Genomic DNA, 16,602 nt, shown 5'->3' with positions numbered 1-16,602 from the left:
AAATGGCACGGCTGACTTCCTTCCCCGTCGCTCCCTAATCCGATGGGACCGATGACCTCGCTGTCTGGTCCCCTCCGGCTAGTCAACCAACCAACCTATAATAAGTTTGTGTTACGTCAGTTACTCTACAATCATTCCGTGAACTACTTTGTTTAACATGAGTGATATTAAGTTATGGAACTGATATTTGCGCCATTTCCTCATAGTTATCCATTTAAGGCCACAGACATAAATTTCTATTACCTCTAAACGGCACTTTTGCAGACATTCTGCGAAATGGATATCGTTTTTGGGTCAGCTGTTGTGACACTGTTGTCTCCTTCAATGGCATTTTTCTCTATTTCTGATTTGTTACATTTGTTGGGTCTGAAACGTTTTGCTTGTAGAAAAATATCATATAATCCCTACGCATATCTGCTATAGAATTTTTTGCAGTGACAGGAAGACACTTCACGTTTGCCACAATTTCTAAGAGAGTCGGTTGACGGGTGTTGTGACGCTCTATTTCTATTTTTTAATTTTTATTCTTTTATTTATTTTTTGTCATTGGTGGTAGCAAACGTAATTTTAATTCGTAAACATGGCATAGATATGTTTTTTGGTCTTTAGTCCATGTTATATGTTATTTTATGTACTTAGGATAACTTATTTCATAACTTCCTATTTCCTATGTTAATTCCAAAGGTATTAGTGTATTTTGCTTAGGTTGAGCTCGAGAATTTGAGAGCATCCTTTAATTAAGAAGGCATCCCGATATCGCCTGTTTCTTCACCTTGGTCTCACTTTTCCTTTGTGGCGTTGCAATCCAGATCTTCCTCTTATTACAGTATATTGGCCTATCCATCTCCTTGTTCTTTTAACCTTAACTGTGGTTCATATTTGTGTTTCTGATGACAGTACTTATAGGTCTGTCTAACCAAACACGCATTTTTTGTAGGTTGTGCTTGTATATCTTGAGTTTCTTCGCATTTCTAGCTGAGATATCTTTTCATTTTAATTTACTCTTTCTCTTCATATCGTTCGTAAGCATGCTGCTGGCCGGTGTGGCCGAGCGGTTCTTGGCGCTTCAGTCCGGAACCGTGCTGCTGCTACGGTCGCAGGTTCGAGTCCTGCCTCCGGCATGGATGTGTGTGATGTGCTTAGGTTGGTTAGGTTTAAGGAGTTCTAAGTTTAGGGGACTGATGACCTCAGATGTTAAGTCCCATAGTGCTTGGTGCCATTTTTCTGTAGGAGTGCTGTGCTACAAATATATTGTCAAGTGTTGTATTTTCATTCTATTGCCCTTAAAGTTCAGTATCTCTTATTTAACCAGAAATTTATCTGCTTGTACTTTTCTAATTCCTGTAAGTTTTATTTCTAAAAATAAATGTTTCCTTCTCCATACTTTACCAAATTTTTCGTTCCTGCCTCTGAGAATACTCCTATTATTATTATTAGGGTTCTCAGTTTCTTACTTCTTGAGATATTTCCATTTATTTTCTTATTCTTCAGCTCTTCTTTTTTCAGCTAAGATTTGTTTCCTTTATTCCGTACAATCCAGAATCTTGTCCCTGAATCAGTAAACTATCAGGGAGAAGTACTTTATAACCTGGTGAGCTAAACTTAAAGACGAAAGTAGCTTTCACATGATATGTCATTGTCAAGTAACGCAGCTCAATAATTTTGGTGGTCCAGGTACGGGGAGGCATAGTGTTGCATGGACGTACTGACCTCCAAATCTTGAACACGGTACGCTTGCAGGTCAACGGTATCATGACGCGGAACACCATCTCCATGTGCGTCTCCTCGGGGGTGGTTTCGGCTCTGACACCAATTTTATAGATGTCAATGGGTGACCGCATCGAACACCGCAGGTGGAGGAGCTCTTGTAACAGGAATGTATTCAGCGAATGGACTGGTCTACCCGTTCCCCCAACTTAATTCCGCCGAGCCCGTGTTGGACGAGTTGGAGAGACGTATTACAGCACGTCCTCATACACCAAAGACCATCCAGCAATTTTCTATCGCCTTAGTGGTGGAATAGGACGACCTGCCACAAGAACACCTTACCAAAATTATGGCCAGCATAGGAGCACGTTGTAGAGAGTGCGCTGCCGTCCGTGGTGACCATTCGTCACGCATCCTATTAAGAACAGTGTACCGCCGTTTGTAATGTCCAGTGGACCATCATGAACCGCGCTGACTATAGTACAATCACAGTTCTTAAAAAAAAAGGATAATTTCTGTTTGTCCCATTGCGTATGTCTTTGCGTTATTTTCTCTACTATACTGTAGCATTTCATTTTATTTATGGTCCAAGTTTCCTCGACCTCTGTTACATGGAAGTGAGACATCATGTGAAAGTTACTTTCGTCCGTAAGTTCTACACAGCAGTGAGTTTTATACGTATACCTCAGTCTCGTCTGATACTTTAGAAGTTGGTAACGAATATTTTTATTGTCAAATTGTGACCACCGTCGACAATTTCTTCCAAATGTGGTTATCGTGGTTTGTATTTTGTGATGTGGTCTTAGGCACAAATCACTCCTTAAGATCTATGAAACCTGTTTAAGTATGACATCTCTTAAATCTTTGCGTTATTTCCTCCTTAAGTAAACTTATGAGCCTCAGTAGCATCATTATTTGGATGCTTGTGGCTGTAACTTTTAATGGCAAGTGTTTCCGTCTTCGTTACAGCTTCGACCTCGCCAACAACAAAGCGGAAATTAAGGCATCCGTCCCTGTGGGCCAACTGCTGGGGAAATACGAGGTGGACGGCAAAGTCCTCGTGCTGCCCATCAAGGGCAGCGGAGATGCCAACATCACACTCAGTAAGTTCGCCGGCGCTTAACAACTACTCGACATACCAGTTAGTCTTGCTATAGTCGTGAGTCGGTCACAGTAATATCAGACCTACCGAACGCAAACATTCTTCAACTTTGACAAGTTTCTCGGTGCAGACATGTTCTGTATCCATTTCAAAATTGACTGAAACCTCATTAAGCATAGTTTTGAACTAATTGTTTTTACCTTTCTGGTTTATTCAGTTTTTGTATGAAATTGTTATTCACGTGGAGACATGCTCCCAGATATGTAGACGGTGCAGAGTTTTCAGTACACTGTGTGGTGACATGCATTTTACCACTAGTGGTCTGAAGATGGTTGCTTAGTTAAGTGAAACTAGTCATTATATTTTAATGTGTTATAATGTACGCGGTAGAGATAATTGTTGTGACTTGGCAAGACAGCCAAGCCACTATGAGGTGAAGCCGAAAGGCACGCGTTAAAGCTCACGCAGGCTGGCGTGAGGTCTGGAAAATGACAAGGTCTTTATAGTAGCAAAAATAGTACGTAGCTTCTGGAATACTTAACTTTAATCCATAATTGGTTAACATCGCTCTTGACGGTACATGCATCACAAGATAATTAGCAAATGATAATGGCGCCTTGCTAGGTCGTAGCAAATGACGTAGCTGAAGGCTATGCTAACTATCGTCTCGGCAAATGAGAGCGTAATTTGTCAGTGAACCATCGCTAGCAAAGTCGGCTGTACAACTGGGGCGAGTTCTAGGACGTCTCTCTAGACCTGCCGCGTGGCGGCGCTCGGTCTGCAATCACTGATAGTGGCGACACGCGGGTCCGACGTATACTAGCGGACCGCGGCCGATTTAAAGGCTACCACCTAGCAAGTGTGGTGTCTGACGGTGACACCACAATAATATATATATATATATATATATATATATATATATATATATATATATATATATATATATATATATAATTTAAGAAATCTGTATGTGATCGCTTTCTCCTTCTCTGACAATGTTAGATATAACAATTAAAGCTGTGCATTAAACAGGGAATTCAAAATTCAAAGCAAATCCTTGTTTTGCATGGCAAGTACTCTTACCTATACTGTTATGAGGAAGTGTTATAATAGCATAAGTTTCACTGCTGTATAGCCTTTCGACATTCCAAGCTCCGACTTCCAGAATGTTACCCTTTCGTTGGTTATTCAATCTTTTTCTCTTGGCAGTTCACCCTCGGAGATCCGAATGTGGAAATAATTCGAACATTTCCTCCAATGGACAGACCATTATGGTACTTCTTCTGGTACAGGTCGTGAGTATCCTCTGAATGCATACTACATGTCTTTAATGCAGAGGTTTTCATTGCCCTCTGCATTTCTGATTCTTTTTCTTTAAGGGGCATTTTTTCACGATAAGGGTAAGAGGTTGCCCTTGACCGCTGTCCGCTCCACCACTACCTTTCACAAGACCGTTGTTACTATGTTAGTGACTCCTTGTACCGGAAAACTTCGACTACCATTGCTAATAGTTTTAATTCAAAATCTAATTAGTAACATAGAAGCTTATAACTGCAGTAGCTGCGAACTTGTACACATGTCTAATATTGTAGTCTTATACTCCCAACCCGACAGCGATCCAATGTTAGTGTAGCCCCCATCCATCTGCAAACACTCCATATCCTCTCTTAGGAAATATTTAACGCCCTTCAAAGCCTCCCACCCAAAACCGAAAAATCACACTTGATTTCTGTACATTTTATTAGCTGTAGATTATACACTGAACGCTCCCCTTTTCTAGAAAGTTGTAATTCTGGTCATCTCATCATTTCAGAAAACATCATCTTGAAGAGCATCCCCATACAATCGGTTACCTTCATACCTCAACACGAAGAACCCCATAGGAGAAAGTATTAGACGTATCAGTGCTGAAGCTATCATTTTTTAAACTTAGTATAGTTTTATATCTATTGATTATTTTTTAAATTAAAAGATTAAAAGAAGAGAAGTGATCGGTAACATCGTGTCGCTAAATGGGAGGTAATGTATGTAATACGTTTGTAATCCCAGAACTCGTGTATGGAACAGAGGCATGACACTTAATGCTTCAATAATGAAGGAGATTGAGGCAGTCGATATCTGACAATATCGTGGAATGTTAAAAACATACTGGACACAAATAATTTAATTTTCAGTGAAGAAATTATAACGCGATTCAGTAAGAATACGGAATTGAGGAAGATGACAACATCGTGGCTACAAAATCTGAGAGAGTGGTTTGGATGCACTTTCCTACAAATGATTAGATTTGCACAGTTAAAAACATTAACCGCCTCTCTGAAGGGAGACGATACCTTGAGAAGAGAAAGAAGAACAAGAACAAGAAGAAGTATATAACAAGTAAATAAAACATAATACTTTTATGTAGATGAGACATGAGGCAGGCGATCACGGTTATATTATAATGTGACACCATATTGGAACTGAATAGATCGCTTCAAAAAATTAATGCAGCCGGTGAAAAATGCTTTATTACTCAAATTGCTCCCCTGACGCCTTTCGGATTTATTTGCGTCATCATATACCGAATTGCACTGAGGGTCAATACTACACGTATATTTAACATAAGCCGACAGTCTAATCAAGTAATCTGTTAACTTGCGTAATTAAAACTTCCGGGCTAAGACATCGCATTATTATGCACGTATGTATAGAGAGGCTGTAGAGATTTTTAAACACCACAATAATTTTAACAGGAAAGAAGAAGGCTTGAAGCTAGATAAGATATGGCGATCGACTCTGTACCAAAGATGTGACAATCGATTACCTTCGATCGAGAGTAATGACGCCAGCCAGAGATAGTTTTACTGTTGACAACACGTGACGAGTGGTGGCGCCCTCTACGCGCTCTATATAAACAGGACCTCCACGGGCTAGCAGCCAGTCGTAGACTCACCTCAGATGATGTTGCCCGCAGCTGGCAACGAAACGTCAGGGAGAAGTATTTCTACTATTGGACCACGGTCTCTTAGCCCGGAAGTTTTAATTACTGAAGACGCCGGCCGTGAAAGCTTACACGCCATGATTACTGTTAACTTGAGCATTATGGGACTTAACTTCTGAGGTCATCAGTCCCCTAGAACTTAGAACTACTTAAACCTAACTAACCTAAGGGCATCACACACATCCATGCCCGAGGCAAGATTCGAACCTGCGACCGTGGCGGTCACGTGGTTCCAGACTGTAGCGCCTAGAACCGCTCGGCCACCCTGGCCGGCACATATACCTACATCTAGTAGCGCTAGTTTCCTTTGATCCTCTGTGCGCTTGGATACTTAATGGTGGAAATAAATCCGAAACACGTTAAGTGAGCAATTTGAGTTATAAAGTAAGTTTTCACCAGCTGCATGACTTTTTTTGAAGCGACCTATTCAGCTCCAGTACTGTATTACATTATAATAATACCTTCCAATAGGTATTTTTAGCTCATACATAAGTGGCTACACCAAACTTACACAGTGAAGCATTCTGACAGGTCATAGCTGCACTGCGTTTTGTACACATTGATTTGTTCACACCTCTTCCTCATCTAGCATTGATCTAATCATGTTAGACTGCTCTTTGTTTCACGTCAATAGTTATATTTATTTTCAATGATCATCAGGGAATCTCATTATACTCATATTTATACACTGTAAGAAGTAGTTCAACACTGAACACACGACTCAATCTGCTTATTTTTCTTAGCTGACTTAGATGTCGACATCACGGTGCAGTGGGAACTGGAGACGAAAGACGACGGGAAGGAGTACATCAAGCCCGTGGACTCGGACATCAAGTACGAGATGAGCCGCGCTTACATGTACCTGGACAATCTGTTCGACGGGGACAAGCTTCTCGGTAAGTGGCGTCAGACTTCTGTGTGGAAAGAATGTACTGTCATAGCACAAGCTGTTGAATAAAACCTTTTGTTACTCGTTATGGGCATTATTCACGCCCAATTCTAAGAAACAAAATTAATGTCCTTCGCTGATTTTATATGTAGCTTTGGATCAACATTGGCACAGCAGCTCTCCTAATTTCTCTGCCTCGTGATGACTGGGTGTTGTGTGCTGTCCTTAGGTTAGTTAGGTTTAAGTAGTTCTAAGTTCTAGGGGACTGATGACCATAGCTGTTAAGTCCCATAGTGCTCAGAGCCATTTGAACCATTTGAGCTCTCGTAAGTGTAATGACAATGAAAGAAATTATCAGGAATCTTTTTGTGTCCATATTGTCATTATAGCGTTCTTTTAATGTGTGCGTTTAGTTATAAGATGCAAAGTATTTATTATTAATTAACGGTGAAGATCTCGAAATGCTCTACGGTGTATAGACCATAGCGGATTAAAGCGTTCAGTTGTGTAAATGATAAAAGGTGCAGAAGAGTGAATAACGACAAAGTTATCAATTTCTTTGGGTTCAATGAATTTTTGGATAAATCTGTTATTTTATTAGTTCTGCGAATGAGAGGTTTATAAATCAGTGTCTCTGAGCAGCAAAATCAGCTGTCAGCTAACAAAAACAGATTACACCGCAAGCTGCTACTCGTGTGGTGGTGATTTTCAGTTCTAAGAATGGTTTGATACTGCTTTCAACGCTAGTATGTCCTATGAACCTCTGTCTCCTCACAACTACCTCAACCTATATCCATTTGAACCCGTGTATTCTACTCATCCAACCCTTAGAGTGTTCCCACATTTCTTCAAAATTCAAATTGATCTCCCCGAGGTCAGCGTCTACCAGTTTCTCCTTCTTCTAAATGTAATTCGTATCATTATGTAGGAGCTACTGGTGGTTGTGTAATATTACAGCTATCAGCACGTGTCATCACTTGAATCTTAATAGTTACATACTGAGGGTAGTTCACCTAACTGATATATCTTGCAAACAACGTGAAATAGTTCTGTTATGGCAGGCTCTCTCAGGAATCTCAATGATACTGGAGGAATGTCGTCTACACCAGGTGTCTTGTTTCGTCTTCCGTCCTTCATCGCTCTCTTAAATTCTTCTAGCAATACCATGACCCCCTGCTTTTCATCATCCATTGTCTCCTCCCTTTCTAGAGTACTGCCTTCTAGTTCACTTCTCTTGTGCATTCCTTCTACCTATCAGCTTGCCCTTATTTGTTTGAAACGGTTTGCCTTCTGAGCTCTTGATACTTATGCAGCTGCTTCTGTTCTCCCCAAGTGTTTCTTTAATTTGCCTTTAGGCAGCATCGGTCTTTCCCATAGTCGTGCATGCTTTTATATCCTTGCTTTTGCCATATAGCCATTCCTTCATTGCCCTTCTGTACTTTCTGAAAACTTTATTTTTAAACGTCCGTTTATTGCATTTTTATACATTCTCCTTACATCAGTTGCATTCGGTGCCTCGTATGTCATCAAGGTTTACTACTAGGCATTGCCTTTTTCCCAGTTTGCATCTATGCTGCCTTAACTATTTCATATCTCAATATTCTCATTCATCTTTTACTATATTCCTTTCCTCTGTTTTAGTCAATCATTGGTTAATGGTCACTTCGAAACTATCAACAACCTTTAGCTCTTTCGGTTTATCCAGGTCGCATCATTTTAATTTCCTGCCTTTCAGTAATATCTTCTTTTTTAATCTATAGTTCATAAGAAAAATTAAGGTCAGAGTTCGCATCACCCCCTGTAAATGTTTTGGAGTTTAAAACTATGTTTTCTGGAACCTTTCTGTGTCTGCAAGTCTCTTGTTTTTGCATGATTCTTAAAGCAAGTGTTGGCAATGATTAAAACATGTTCTGTGCAAAATTCTACCAGACAGCTTACGCATTCATTCCTTTCCCTTCCCTAATCTCCCATGTCCATATTTAATCTTCTCTTTCTTTCCCTACTATCGAATTCCAGTCCTCTATCAAAAATGGTTCAAATGTTTCTAAGCACTATGGGACTTAACATCTGAGGTCATCAGTCCCCTAGACTTAGAGCTACTTAAACCTGACTAACCTAAGGACATCACACACATCCATGCCCGAGGCAGGATTCGAACTTGCGACCGTAGCAGCAGCGCGGTTCCGGACGGATGCGCCTAGAACCGCTCGGTCACAGAGGCCGGCTAGTCCGGTATCGCCATTAAATTTTCGTGTCCCAGAGTACTGTAATTTATATTTATTTTAAATTTTTATGCTAGCTTGATTGTGCGTCGATGCTATAGAAAATTATAGATGTGCATTTCAAAGACAAACGTCCTAAAAGAAGCTTTTGGTAGAAGAAACCATCTTTGGGGTGACAGCAGAAAGAGTCAGTCAGACAAGGATTGAATTAAGAGGATGCATATAAAATAGTCTTTATAGCAAATGTATTTTCTACGAAGCTCAAGAGCCTTAAGTACACTGCATTACCAGTCTCTGCAGGGGTGAAGAGCGTGTGCTCTCCAGATACATACTGGTGTATAGCTGTTGACAACGGAATATTATAATTCGTCCCTTTAGATACAAAGACGTAGTTTGTGTGCCTCGCCCTGTCTCCCTGTCTCGTGTTGTACTGCAGGGCTGGGCATGAGAGGAAACCCCCGAAGGCTGATGGGCACCGCGGATGGCTCGTTGCGGAAGTGCAGCTTGTCTGCAGGGAAAGTTTCAGCATAGGCCAGGAATGGGTTAAGATGCAAGCGACCCCAGTCAGACCTTGGGGTCTTGCGTATCACTGACGCGGTTGGGTTGAAAGTGTATGACGGAAAACGGGTTGAGGGGGGGGGGGGGGGGGGGATGAGAAGTCGCTTGTGTGCAAAAGCGTTCCCAAACCGGTGCCGACAGATCCTGCAGCTGCCGTGCCCGTCGCAGGCTGAAAACATGATCCTATTTCGGACCACAGTTTAAGTCTAGTCAGTTTCGAAACGTTGCAAAATATTTTAAATTTCATGGTCACCCATATGTAAAGTAAAAAGTAAATAACACATGCTTTCTATTAAACGTTTGCTAAAATAGTTCATTTAATCTTACACAGAAGCTCTGACTTCGAAGCAGGCCTCCTACATGCGAGAAAGAAACGCTTCTTTACAGCAATCATCAAATTTCAATCTCTTTTTCTGATACCTCGATGTTCGGAGGTAAACTACTTGTCATTGCTCCAGTCGCATGAGCGTCAAAGAGACTACTTCCAAACTTTGTTTCAGTTAATTTTGTTGTTGATAAACCACTCTCACACTAGTGAATGGTTCTAGGATATTACAGACGCAAGCTGCCGTTTTATACAACTACAGGAACTTTATAGGAGGATAACTTTTGTAAGAGATTTCCAAATTTTCTACAGTATTAAACTCTACCTTGCTGTGAGATTACACTGAAAGTCAGTGAGTCCCTACAGAAATTCAGGAGGAACCTTCACAACGTCCATTAAAAAAGGAGCTGCAAAAATATTAAAAACAAATAAAACCAATTTAAATATGTAAATCTATTATTAAAATTTTTCTCAGAGGTTATAGCGTAGTAAAAAATTATTTGAAACGCCATTTCCGTGTTTCTTTTCTCAGATTTATTCACTTACAGTTAGTCAAACGTTTCTACAGTACACCCACTAATTTTCTGAAAGAAATTTTCTCTTGAAACTCAAAACGGTGTCAAATAATTTCGCGCAAAGATGTGTTCAAGACGTGCAGGTTCTTGGCCGGGCCTGTTAGAAAGGCAAGATCTTATGCCTTCTAAGGGTCGTCAAACTCTTTCACTGACCTTTGTTTCATATTCATCAATAGCGCTATGTCTCTAAGCAAATGTGAAAAACGCTCGAAACAAACCCTGCTGATCAACCAGCGTACTTCACAGAGGAGATGTGTCAGGAAAGATGTGACTTTCAGATGCCCCTAACTAGTTCGTATTTCAGAATGAATTTATGGTCTTCCCACGAATAATTAAATCATAAATATTTTAATTCTTCTTCGGGCATTTTACTTTCAGTTGTTCTAATTACCACCAATTAGACTTTAACACTGCATCGACACAAGGGCAACAGCCCCTGGTGCCACGCGTTTTGGTTTGCAGTGAGCGTTGTCACAAGATTTAGGGAAGTTCATGGGGATGTGCAGAGCCAGATTGATCTTAAGTACATCTATCACGATAGCCGTTTTATTTCGTCTCAGATAATTAGAGGATACTATTTATTTTGCAAAGTCAAATTCTAAATAGTATACAGAAAAAGATCTTGCAGCAAACTAAATCGTCAATGCGAAGCAAATTTTGCACTCCATTTTTAATGCCATTTCACTTGGTAAAGAGAGAGGCCTAGAGTTCGTTATCAAAATTCCATCCTTTTGTAATAATTATTGTTGCAACCTGTGCTACTTCATCATAGAAATTATTTTATTACTACATAAGAGAGGCCTACTCAAAAGATGGTAACTTTCTGAACGCCTACCCACCCATAAGCGAGCGTTGGTGTCTCTGATGATGGTATTTATAAGCATCAATGTTCCAGAGAAAAAAATCCTACAACTTACAAAAACCGCCTTTTAACTCCAGTGAACACAGTGGTATTCGGTGAAACATGAGCATTTCCTCTTCCTATTTCCTCTACCTTATTCCCTCATAGTAGTTTCAAGATACTCTACAGAACGCTCACACATATCCGAACAAATGTTTCCGTTGTTAAATTTTGTAAACTACTACTCAGCTGAGGCTTCTACCTCAGTTGCGTCCAACGCTGCACTGTTTAACAGAAACCACCACCTTGGGAATAACTGATAACCTATTAAAGCCAATACATATAAAAAATCGGGTAATATACCCTTATTCCTTTCCACCCGAGCCCTCCAGATCGGGTTTGATTTTTATTTCAATCGACCTACAACGTCTGTGCACGCTCTACGCTAGGTATTTCTCTTTTTATTCTGCCCCTCAGGGCCAGTAAACTCCAGTGCATGAAACTGAGTTTTCTAAAGGTACACCGTGCTATCGCGAAGTCAGTAGTAGCAATTACTTTAAATTGAGTTATTTCGGCGATCTGCTGAGTATGACTGCTTGGAAAGGAGTATGTAATGTTGTACTATCGGCTATTATTAATAATTTCGTTTCTGTGAATAGTAATTTTAGGTTACATTTCTACTAGCGTGATTATGCGAGTTAAGTCTTTAAAGTACAACTTATGGACACAGTCGTGTGCTCGCTCTGTCACAGCATTTTGTACGTTTTTTATGGGAAAGCTTTGATGCCCATTAATTTTGTTTTATGCAAGTCTAACATATCAGATTTCTTCAGTGTTATTGATTCTGATTTAAGTGTTTTGGGCCAATGTTTACTGTATTTCGCAGAGCACTTGCCGTGATAATCAGACTGCTTAAAAGAGCATTATGGATCTTTTTAAATTTTGAATGTCTTTGTCAGATAGACTCTTTTAGCTTTCCAGAATGAAAGAGGAGGGCGGAAGTGTATGCTATTGTTATATGAATTACGCTCATTAAAAAAAGTAAAAACATACAAATGTAATCCAAACCCACATATCGAAAACCGATGTGATGGATGTGGTTAGTACCCCAAAGTGGATGAGATTTTGTCACCGCGAAGATGTTAAAACATGCACTATGTTGTCAGAACAAGAAGTGAATGAAATGCAACCAATACCTCTGCCTCGCAAAAGGAATGTATTGTTTTATCTCTTTCACAAATGAAGCAGTTTGCACCATGTCTCTGTGCTACAAAAGACACGAATTTTTTGTAATTATTGCATTTTACGCCGTAAAATACGGGTTGTAAACTGCGTAATATTTCGCCAGCATTAATATGAAACAAAAGCAAAATAAGAAGAAACTTTCATTGATTATTGTTTCGAATAATACCAGATACGTTGCAGCGAGTCAGAGATTAATTAAGCTGATATGAAACGTGACATGCGTGAGCATGATAAGACTTTTCTCAATTTTTTATTACTGTTTTCATCGACTAATGTGCCAAAATATTCAGAGAATTCAACTTATCTCACAATTTTCTTTAAATAAGCGTTGAGTGTGGAAAAGGCTGTAATCTATTTGCGGAATATCATTACACAGTCTTAATTTCTCGGCCGTCTTGAAAACATAGTTTAATTAACATTCAAATTTCTATACGTAAGAGCTAATAAAATTTTTATACTCTTCAAAATCTTAGTTAAGTTGTTCTTGTTTCCACTTGATTCTTAAACAGAAACATGATATCATTTCTCCTGCTGTGTGTGTTGGATTACAAATGTACACATTGGTTTCTTCGGTAACCGTAACCTTCACCTTTCTTCTGACGTATTCTTCCTTGCCTTGCCAACTTTCTTCCCTCGCTGCTCCTCCCATCTATACTCTGAGGTGACAAAAGTCATGAGGTACCGCCTAATATCGTGTCGGACCTCTTGTTTCAGGCATAGCGCAGAAACTTGGCAAGGAATAGTCTCAGCAAGTCTTTGGAAACCCTCCAAAAATATTGAGCCATGGTGCCTCTATAGGTAAAGTGTTACCACTGCAGGATTTTGTGCACGAACCTGCGTCTCGATTATGTCCCATAAATTTTCTATGAGATTCATGTCGGGCGATATGGGTGCCAAGTAATTAGTCGAACAAAAAATTGTGACCCAGTGACATGGCATAATGTCATTCGTAAATGTTCCATCGTTGTTTGGGAAAATTAAGTCCATGAATAGGTGCAAATGGTCTTCAAGTAGCTGAACATAACCATTTCCAGTCAATGATCGGTTCAGTTGGACCAGAGGGCCCAGTCCATTCCAGATAAACAGTGCCCGCACCATTATGGAGCCACCACCACCTTGCTTTGTTGTCAAACAGACTCCATGGGTTCGTGGGGCCCGCGCCTCTCTCGAACCCTACCATCGACTCCTACCAGGTGAAATCTGGACTCATGAATGTATGAATGTGTGTGAATTCCTAAGGGACTAAACTGCTGATGTCATCGGTTCCTAGACTTACACACTACTTAAACTGAATTAAACTAACTAAGAACAACACTAAGAACAACATACACACCCATGACCTAGAGAGGACTCGAGCCTCCGGCGGGAGGGGCCGTGCAATTGGTGACATGACACCTCAAACCGCGCGGCCACTCCACGCCGCCAAATCGGGCTCAACTAACCAGTCGTCTAGGGTCCCACCGATATGGTCACGAGCTCAGGAGAGGCACTTCAGGCGATGTTAAGCTGTTAGCAAAGGCACTCGCATGTGTCGTCAGCTGCCATAACCGATTAACTCTAAATATCACTGCTCTGTCCTAACGGTACGTTCGTCGTACATCCCACATTGATTTCTGCCACTATTTCATGCAGTGTTGCTCGTGTATTAGCACTGACAACTCTGCGCAAACGTCGCTGCTCTTAAGTGAGGTCCGTCGCCCACTTCCAATTCGTGGTGAGATCTAATGCCTGAAATTTGGTATTATCGACACAATCTTGACACTATGGATACTGAATGCCCTGAAAATTTCCGAAGTAACGTCCTATACATCTAGCTCCAGCTACCACTCCGCGATCAAAGTCTATTAATTCCCATTGTACGGCCATAATCACGTCGGAAACCTTTTCACATGAATCACCTGGGTGCAAATGACAGCTCCGCTGAGGCGATACTATCGCCATCTGCATATATGCATATTGCTTTCCCATGACTTTTGTCACCTCAGTGTACTTTGTCCTTCACGGAAACAAAGCGTGAGGATGAGTTGTTGAGAGACGCCTCTTGTGTCGGACAGGGGACAACACGAACCAGTTCCTGAACGAGAACTGGCAGGAGGTGGTGAAGGAGATCGGCCCCGCCCTGGCCGAGGCGCTGTCCCAGGTGGTGACGCTGGTGCTGTCCGGCATCGCCGGCCTCGTGCCCTACGACGAGGTCTTCCCGGAGGCGGTGTAGTCCGCCGCCGGTCACCACAGAACGAGCGACATTTTTGATTCTGTTATTGACATGATGTAGACACTGTTAACTTCTTGTGTAGTGGTGAAATTAAATCCAAAATACTTCTTGCTTATGTCTTCGATTATTTACTTGAACCCCTTTTAATACCACATTCCCTCTATTCGCCTTCACTCCCTTTCACCACCCCTATCTCCAACCAATCACAGTGAAGTATTAAAATGAAAGTGCCAATAAAATAAATTCAACGTGGCAGGACTAACCAAACTGTGTCAATGGAAAATTCCAACAACCTTGAAATGAAACAACCAATGAAAACTTCCGAGATGTTGGAAGTAGTACATTTCCATCAGTGGTAAATTAAAAACCACCTTCTCTTTCCAACCAATCAAAGCATAGTATTAATCTGAGACATAGAAAAACCGACAAAAATTTAGTAAAAAGTTGCTTAACCTCCATGAAACTCAAAGATATCCATTATTTCTGGGGTAAAAATTGTGTCAAGTTACATTATTTATGTCAGATATCTCTGAAGTAATATTAAAGTGATGCTAGCGTCAAAGTAATGTATTAGTTACACACACATAGTGCATATCTCTGGCATAATATTCAGAAATCAACGGTATATGTTACGCATGTAAAATGACATACAAACACACAAACATGTGATCTCTGTGTATTTCATACGGCAAATACTACGCGCCCTCTCTCTCTCTCTCTCTCTCTCTCTCTCTCTCACACACACACACACACAAAACTGTCTGAGATTACCTTGTCATTATATTTCGGTGTGAATAAAATGGGAAACAAACAATTTTCACATATTACTTTTACAATATAACTGTCACACACAGTGGAAATACATGAATTCAAAGCACATTCTACAGCGTCTTCTACTCTTTTTATAACATCTATTGCACATAGTAGTGTCTTGCAATTTAAGAAGATATGTGAAACAACTCCATTGTACAGCCAAGATTTCACTTCTGTATCTGCCTCAGTGAAACCGAATGGCACTGAATGGCGTGAACAAACACTATACAGTATGAATAACGTATATTTAATGTAGCAATTTACCAGCTTCTTCTACTGGAACAGGAACAGTTCTGTGTAGTAAATACTTTCATCCCTATTGTATACGTCAGCAACAGCACAGTGGTCAGAAACGCTAAAGCTGTTTCACGCTAAAGCTGTTTCTCAGAAACGAGTGTATTATCATCTCATTCACTTCTATAAAGCTTTTAAATCACCGATCACTTTATACATGAAAACTAAACACTGCTGTGGATAATGTAAAGAATCATAACTGTATTCTTTTAGAGATCTAATATTAGTATCGCTTATTCTTCGACTGTGTGATACTTATCTTAAAAATAGACTGTGTCCTTGTTATTCACTCTTCTGCGATATATTATGCAGATGCTACCACTCTTGTGGAAGTAGAGTTCGGCAGGACTGATGGTCAAGCATCTTGATGATAGATATATCTTGCAGTCATTCAGATGAATCAACAATATTTATACAGATTTCTCGGTTACATTGTTCCTGTCTAGGGCCGCTCCTCGTTCAGCATCGATAGTCTTACAGTACGTACAATAATCAGATTCTTCATACAATAATCAGATTATTCAAACCCTGTAACACAGAATCCATCCTTTCATATGTTACAGCACGTACTTCAAATGTGAAATATAACTATAGATTCGTATTAGTAGCAGTGCAGGTTGTACTTACATTTTCTCCGAAGACATTGACAGTAACAATGATGTTAGTGTTGTGTCTATGGTGTTACAGCATCAACTTTAGGCCTCTTAGCGAGCCTTCCTTCTTTTATATCCGCACCTCCCTGCTGAGTCAGCAGGAAAAATGTGATTTGTAATCATTAGCACCCTATTTTCATATCTTCTTCTTGTTTACAACACATATATTCCAAGAAGATCTCT

At 40.3% G+C, this 16,602-nt stretch overlaps 1 protein-coding gene across 1 annotated transcript in view; it reads left to right on the top strand.

The window, feature by feature from the left end:
- LOC126235314 (uncharacterized) overlaps nt 1–14,774 on the top strand; it is a 195,201-nt gene extending 180,427 nt beyond the window's left edge. Inside the window, exons 11-13 of the mRNA XM_049944037.1 lie at nt 2,677–2,810; nt 6,536–6,688; nt 14,502–14,774. Coding sequence (XP_049799994.1) covers nt 2,677–2,810; nt 6,536–6,688; nt 14,502–14,659 — 445 coding nt within the window. The 3' untranslated portion in view covers nt 14,660–14,774. The remainder of the gene's footprint in view (nt 1–2,676; nt 2,811–6,535; nt 6,689–14,501) is intronic.
- The last annotated feature ends 1,828 nt before the right edge of the window (nt 14,775–16,602 follow it).

This window comes from Schistocerca nitens, chromosome 2 (genome assembly GCF_023898315.1).
Source record: "Schistocerca nitens isolate TAMUIC-IGC-003100 chromosome 2, iqSchNite1.1, whole genome shotgun sequence".
In the NCBI taxonomy this organism is placed as follows: domain Eukaryota; kingdom Metazoa; phylum Arthropoda; class Insecta; order Orthoptera; family Acrididae; genus Schistocerca; species Schistocerca nitens.
This window is presented reverse-complemented; position numbering and strand designations above follow the sequence as displayed.